The sequence below is a fragment of the Gekko japonicus genome, unplaced genomic scaffold (assembly GCF_001447785.1).
Source record: "Gekko japonicus isolate JY-2015 unplaced genomic scaffold, Gekko_japonicus_V1.1 scaffold795, whole genome shotgun sequence".
Taxonomy (NCBI): Eukaryota; Metazoa; Chordata; class Lepidosauria; order Squamata; family Gekkonidae; genus Gekko; species Gekko japonicus.
In genome coordinates this window covers 305,795-313,354 of record NW_015171527.1, presented here as the reverse complement: position 1 = coordinate 313,354, position 7,560 = coordinate 305,795, and the positions used below count along the sequence as shown (strand labels likewise).

The 7,560-nt window shown below is 46.9% G+C and overlaps 1 protein-coding gene across 1 annotated transcript in view; it reads left to right on the top strand.

Annotated features, from left to right (window-relative positions):
- Nucleotides 1-2,580: 2,580 nt before the first annotated feature.
- GNLY (granulysin) overlaps nucleotides 2,581-7,560 on the top strand; it is a 6,056-nt gene continuing 1,076 nt past the window's right edge. The window contains exons 1-4 of the mRNA XM_015419510.1: nucleotides 2,581-2,653; nucleotides 3,085-3,215; nucleotides 6,028-6,126; nucleotides 7,349-7,532. Coding sequence (XP_015274996.1) covers nucleotides 2,608-2,653; nucleotides 3,085-3,215; nucleotides 6,028-6,126; nucleotides 7,349-7,532 — 460 coding nt within the window. The 5' untranslated portion in view covers nucleotides 2,581-2,607. The remainder of the gene's footprint in view (nucleotides 2,654-3,084; nucleotides 3,216-6,027; nucleotides 6,127-7,348; nucleotides 7,533-7,560) is intronic.

Here is a 7,560-nt window from a genome sequence, read left to right as displayed (position 1 = left end):
TATAATCCTCTTTTAAACTTGTATCTGATGGGCCAAGTTACCTGTAGCCACTGTTTGCTGACATTCCCAGACACTATGAATCATTCCAAATGTGCTATGTCCTGCTAGGACAGGTGGACTTGCTTTGCTATGTGTCCTCCATTGAGGCATAAGATGCTACCTCTGGGAACAGCCCACAACTTCAGATTGTCTCTGTTAGGGTACTAAGTGCTTGAAGTCAGTAATGGGCTGGATGAGGGTGACCAAGCTGACACTTAATCCAGACAAGACGTAAGTGCTGAAAGACATAGCAGGAAGGCAGATGAGGGACTTGAGATCTCTCCTGTCTTGGATGGGGTTACACCCCCTTTGGAAAGTCAGGTTTGCAGCTTGGGAGTTCTGCTCAACACAGCAGCCACTGCTTGGGACTGGGGTATCTGAAGGACTGTCTTCTCCAATACGTTCCTGCCCAGGAACTAAGACCACAGGGAATGGCCCTCTTGACTGCCCATTGACCAAAGAAGCTAGGCCACCCCAAGCTAGGTCACCCCTGGGTTACACTCGACCACCAAGTTTGTGCATCTCCAGTATTTGGAGTGCCTGGTGACAGAGTAGGCAAAGGACCCCCTTCATATCCATGAACAGCCTTAAAAGAGGAAATACCAATGGAATTGTGCACCGAATTGTTATAGCTATATTCAGCAAAAGGGAGCAGTGACAGGTTGCTCATACTGTGCTGGAAAAAGACGTTTTATTCCATTCAGAAACTTAAAAACAATATTTCAGCACAAGATATTGCTATCGGTGAACTAGACTCCTTTTTGTAAGCTCTTCTAAATCACCAAAGAAGCTCGTCTGGTGGTAACATGAGAGAAGGCCTTTTTAGTGGCAGACCCATGAATATGGATCAACCTCCCAAAGAAAGTGTGTCTGGTCCCCTCTCTCTTGATCTGTAGGAGTCACTGAACACAGTTTTATTCATGATGAGATTTGATTAGTTGATTAGTTCTTCCTGCCAGCAGTTTTAAATTATCGATTTCAATGAATGTTTTCTATGTATTTTATGTGTTTTGTTATTATTTACATTGTAAGCTGCCCTTAGTTCCTATAAGGTGGAAAGGCAGTTATTAAACGTTTTAAAAACAAACAAATAAATAAATGGAAGAATTACCTCTGTCCTTCAGGATTACCTTTCTAATCACTGCATACCATTAGGTTGGTTCTTAGTGACTTTCTTTTTTCTGTGTGCAGCCCGTTCTCTTCAGTCTGAAGCTATCAAAAGCTATGCCCACTGAATTACATCTTCTCCCAAAATGGAAGAGAGGGATTTCTAACTCAGGAACTGCTAGGCTTGTGAAGTCCCCCCGGGGGGCGGGGAACCCCCCCCCCCAGAGGCCCGTTCCCCGCCGGCAGCGGATCGGGCCCCGGGGGGAACCCCACCCCCAAAGCACATGACGTGCCCAGCGTCAGCACATCACCTGGAAGTGACGCAGCCACGCCGGGTGCGCCGGGGGCGGGGCCGCGATCATCTGAGGGAAAACTCTATGTTTTTCCCTCGGATGACTGCGGCCCTACCCCCGGCGCGCCCGCGTCACATCTGGGTGACGTGGTTGTGGTGGGTGCGCGCTAGCTTACCACGGCTGGAGTCCCCCACTGTGCATACAGCGGAGACTTGGCAGCCCTAGGAACTGCTCATAAGCCATTATTTATTTATTTGGATATTTATAACCCAATTTTCTCCAAAAGGGAACTCAGAGCAACAATACTGCTGTCCTCTCCTTCATTTTATCCTCACAACAACTCTGTGAGGTAGGTTAGGCTGAGAGAGAGAGTGACTGGCCAAAGGTCACCCAGTGAGCTTATTTGGCAGTGGAGATTTGAACCTGGTTCTCCCTCGTCTGTGTCCCGCACTCTAACCACAATGGCAGGTGAAAACTTTTTTGATTACCATTGTTTTATGGAATTTTACATGTATCTTGAAAGTTACACTGTCTAGTAAGACTGAGACTCTTGTAATGGTTTCTAAATTGTGAGCCTATGTTCAAGGTTCTACGGAGTCTGTGACCAACATACCTACAGGACTGTCTCTCCCTGTATGTGCCCTGAAGTGGTCTACGATCAGCAGGCCTTTTCTGCCCTGGCCCCAGCCTGGTGGAACATGCTCCCACTTGAAATCAGGGCCCTGCAGGGCCCAGCTAGGAGATAGGGTTTCTTCCCCCTCTTTTCTCTCACCTTCAGGTGAAGGGTGGTCTTCCTTCCCATCACGATGACAAAGTGTTATCCATTTCAAAGTGTGATAGATGTGGTCTGAGCACATTTGCATTTGTTGTTCTCAGGGCTGGAACTCAATGTACAAACCACTTCCACCACACTTTGCATCCTTTATTTCTGTTGTGAGCTTTTTTTCTCAAAACTTGGGGGAATTTGGTTGGGGACAGGAAAACAGAGGAGGGGGTTGTCAAGGCCACAACTCCTCAGCCTTGACCTTATAAGTCTTTCCATCGGTTTCCAGATACCAAGAGTTCAGATACGCCCCAAATTTGCTATAAGAGGCAGCTATAAAAAGCCTAGCTGGATGAAAGTTTTCGACAGTGGCTTTTCCAACTGCAGCTGAATCTCTTAATTCCAATGGCCTTGTTGTTCATCTTTGGCCTGAATGCTGTTGTAGGTGCAGGTAAGAGATGAAGATAGGGGGATTTAATTTGTTCCTCTATGTATGCAGGGCTTTTTTCCTGGAGGACCGCACTGGAACGGAATTCTGGAACCTCTTTGACAAAATTCTTTTTAAAATGTTTAAAAGTTCATGAGTTTTCAGTATACAGACAGTTCTGCCACCTCTTTTTTAAAGCCCTGTATATAAGTTTACCCTTTTTAAAAGCTGTACTCTCACAGCTGGTGTCCTACTGAGATTTTCTGATAATGGAACAGTTACCGTTATCCACTTCCAAAGGACCTCAGATTCGGGGTCGGCTGCAGCATCTCTAATACTACCTTGTCTTGTTTTATGGAGAAGCACCTAAACTAAGAAGTTGAGCAATAAATAACATTAGATTTGGTTGTATTCTGATCTCTACACAATTAATATTGGTCCTTTTGTTTTTACAGCCTTGGCTGGATCCCATCTGGTTCCCGAGACATGTCTGCAGGGTCCAGAGTTCTGGTGCAAGGATGTGACCACAGCTGTTGAATGCAGGAGGGAGCAATACTGTTGGGACCTCCAGAGTAGCGCTTTGTTGGTAAGAGTGAGACATTTATTCCATTTGCATCTCACGTCTGTTCTTGCCATTCTTTCTCCACATTTCCCACTTACACGAAATTTATTAACGTACATAATATAATGAATGTCCTTCATGTGTATGTATGAAAGTGTTCAGACGGGGCATTTATGCCGGTATAGATGCCGGTTGGAATCGGTGTACTTACAGGCGATCACACGGCGAACATCTGCCTTCCGTCCCTAACTGTTGCAAACAGCTTTAAACCGTTGTATTCTACTACTAGGTCCCCAAGTGGTGGTATCCTGAGTGCACTGGTTCCAACCGCATTATCCCCATCTGATCGCTCTCCGCCGGTGTCTAGCCACTTCTGTTCAGAAGCCCGAGGCTTCCGCTTTTCAGCCGCCAGTTTTTTAAAAGTCTCCTCAGTGTGCGCTTGGGCGAAGCTTCGCCCCGGCATTTGTAAAACAAACAAAAAAAAGGGCCTAGTGTAAGGCTTTAGACAAGTCCGGGACCTCACGAAGGCCAGTTTCAGAGTAAAAATTTAAAGGGACATCTTCGCTTCAAGGCATGCTTTCCGGGTTGGGTTGTTCTGCGCCTGCGCAAAGATCTTCATTATAAGGAAGCCTGCTTATGCACATGCGCAAACTGTGTAAAAAAAAAAAAACTGCCGACGCGCTCTGCTGAGTGCCTGAAGTGTGGACAGGCATATCGCGATGTGCTGTGCAGTCAGGAGGTAAGTGTGATCGCGTTTCTTCCGGTTCAAACTGCTCCGGTTCCAACCGGTTCCAACCAGAGTGTGTTTTTTATTTTTTTTTATTTTTTTAAAAAAACAATTTATTAGGATATATTTAGACTGTCAAAAGAAGCCTTCGCCCACCCTGAGCAATTTCAGAGTGCGTCAAATTGCCATTTTGCCCGACCAGAAGCCCCCCAACCAGAGTGTGTTAAGTGCCATCCAGCTGCTTCTGACCCATGGTGTCCCTATGTATTAATATTCTCCAAAACCTCCTATTTGGGGGATGGGGTTAATGTGCATGTGTATGTACCTGGAAGTCATGGCAACCTCTGGTGACTGACCCCTACTGGGGGCCTGGAGGATATGCAGAGAGGTGGCTGAATAAAGCCTGCCCCTGCCTCCCGACTGCTGGTATTCCTTGGAGGTCTCCCATCCAAGTACTTGCCAGAGTGAACCCTGCTTAACTTCCGAGATCTGATGAGATCGGGCTTGCCTGGGCTCCCCAGGTCAGGGTGGCTTCCTTGATAGAGTCAATCCATTTCATGTTTGGTCTTCCTCTTTTCTTGCTGCCTTCAACTTTTCCTAGCATAGTCTTTTCTAGTGACTCTGGTCTTCTCATAACATGACCAAAGTACGATAGCCTCAGTTTAGTCATTCTAGTTTCTATGGAGAGTTCAGGCTTGATTTGATCTAGAACCTACTTGTCTTTTTGACGGACCACAGTATCCATAAAACTCTCCCCCAACACCACATTTCAAAGGAATCTACTTTCTTCCTGTTAGCTTTCTTCATTGTCCAACTTTCACACCCATCCATTGTAATGGGGAATACTATGGCATGAATTAACTTGACCTTGGGTGCCAACAACACATCCTTTCACTTAAGAATCTTTTCCAGCTCCCCATTCCTTCGTCTTTAAAAGGGCCAAGTACTGTGCTGCCTGTCTCTGCACAGTGGCTGTGATGGTGTCCTCAGTCCTCAGAGAGCCAGTCTGGTGTAGTGGTTAAGTGCGCGGACTCTAATCTGGGAGAACCGGGTTTGATTCCCCACTCCTCCATTTGCACCTGGCTGGATGACCTTGGGCAAGCCATAGTTCTGTCAGAGCTGTTCTTGAAAAAGAGCAGTTTCTGTCAGAGCTCTCTCAGCCCCACCTACCTCAGAGGGTGTCTGTTGTGGGGAGGGGAAAGGAAAGGAGTTTTTAAGCCGCTCTGAGACACCTTTGGGTAGTGAGGGGCGGGGTATACATCCAATCTCTTCTTCTTCTTCTTCCTCGCCACCCTGCTTACTCCTGAGGCTGGAGAGGGGGGCTCAGGAGAGGTGTTTGCCCCATACCACCAGCTAACCAAGATCTTTCCCATTGGCCATAATAGCCAATCCATCTCCAACAGCCACAGAGGAAAAAGCAGCTGAAGGGGTACCTGTTTGTTTCCAGTGGAAACTACAGTTCTGGGGGAGGGCTTTTGGTTGTGTGTTTTTCTTTACTCCCTCCTCCTATATTCACATGGTTTCTCTGATAGAAACTGGAAGCCCTGGGCTGTTTTGATCCCAGCAGAGGGAACGAAGAGGTCCCCACTATTTTTCTCTGGCTAACAGCAGCTCAAAATGGTGGAGGTTGAGAAAACAGGATCAGGGTGGGGAAGAGTTTAAAAAATCTTTCCCCAGTCCTGATACAGATTGTGGGGCTCACATCTAGCTTTTAAAGACAGACGGCGTGGTATAGTGGTTAAGAGCAGCAGACTAATCTGGAGAACTGGCTTTGATTCCCCACTCCTCCTCATGGAGCCTGCTGGGTGACCTTGGGCTAGTCACAGTTCTCTCAGAACCCTCTCAGCCTCACCTATCTTTCAAGGTGCCTGTTGTGAGGAGAGGAAGGGAATGTGATTGTCAGCCGCTTTGAGACTCCTTAAGGTAGAGAAAAGCTATAAAAACCAACTCTTCTAACGATAAACTACTCATTGAGGGTACATCCGAGTCCCCTGTAGAGCTGGTCAGAGCAGACAGTATTCAAGTAGATCTATCAATGGCCTGACAGTAGGTGCACCATCCTCTCTTCAGTTGTGGAATTTGATCACCTTGAGGTTTTGTTTGCGACAGTGGGAAACACTCTCAGCTCCCGTTCCAGGGAAGAAATGCTCTGTGTGCATTAAGATCATGCAGAAGCTCCAGGACCTGGCTGGAGAGGATCCGGATGAAGTAAGTGTCCCATTTATTTTCTCACTGTTGCTTAGTCTATTAACTGGGCTCTGGGGGAAGAGCTATTGATCTGTTGCAAACCAAAAGCCCACAGAGCGATTCCACTGCTAAAGCTACGCTAGGATGGCTGGCCCAATAAGCAGTTTGGATGGGAGAGCTCCTTGACTGCACTGAGGATGGGAGGGGCATGTGCTACAAATACAATGTGCACAACTAAGGTTGCCAATCTCCGGGTGGGCCCTGGAGATCTCCCCAAATTACAACTGATCTCCAGACTACATAGATCAGAACCCCTGGAGAAAATGGCTGCTTTGGAAGGGGAACCCTGCTGCGGTCCCTTCCCTCCCCATTCCCTACTCACCCTAGGCTCTATCCACAAGATCTCCAGGAATTCCCAGCCCAGAGCTGGCAACCCTATTAACCGATGTTCAGATTCTATACCTCAGCTGAACCTGGAGATGCTGTAGGAGCTCAGAAACACCCCCTTCTCATTCATGTGTTTTGTGCTTGTTACAACTCTGTGCTTGCTCTATATCAGTGATGGTGACCCAAAACCCACTTATTTATCGCAAAGTGCCAACACGGCCATTTAACCTGAATACTGAGGTTTTACTTTAGAAAACCAATACATTAACTTAAGATGATCCAAACAAAGTAAGGAAAGCAATCCCAAATGCTTTCATTTACTTAAAATTATTTGGCAGAGAATTCAACACTTTAATGACGGTCTGGGCCTGGCTGGGGCGATGGCACGCGTGCCCACAGAGAGGGCCCTGAGTGCCACCTCTGGCACCCATGCCATAGGTTCGCCACCACTGCTCTATATCATGCCCGGCCATTGCAGAGACTGGAGAAAGGAGCTAGTTCCTGTGACCACAGATTGATCCAGTCTGTTCCTGGCTTAGAAACAAAAGAGAGAGAGAGATAGCGCAGAGACTCTTTGTTGGATTCCAGAGATCTCCCAGACATTCTGGTTTTTCCATTTAGGTCCCCAGCTCAGACCTTGATACCTTTACCACCTGGCAGGGCCGGAGGAGAAGAGATTAGTCGGGTAAAAGGAAGACAGAGGCGCGGGGGGGGGGGTGTAAGACAGAGCTATGGAACAAAAAGGAAAGCAATGTATTATTTGTGACAGGCATGCATTAGGGGGAATGGTCTGTCTGAGGAGTGCTGCTGCCAAAATGCTACCATTACAGTTTTGTTGTTGTTGTTGTTGTTGCAGGAAGCAATTAATAATGCAATTCAAAAGACATGTCAGGCTCTGGGCAAGCCCCTGAGTTGGGTTTGCAAAACCATGCTGAAAAAGTTCAAAAATAAGATCATACAGGCAATGGAGAATAATGAGGATCCTAAAGAAATATGTGTTGACCTCAAAATGTGCCGAAGTGACTCAAGGGTACTCTCAGGTAAGAGCAGGAAGCAATTTGTCTTGAT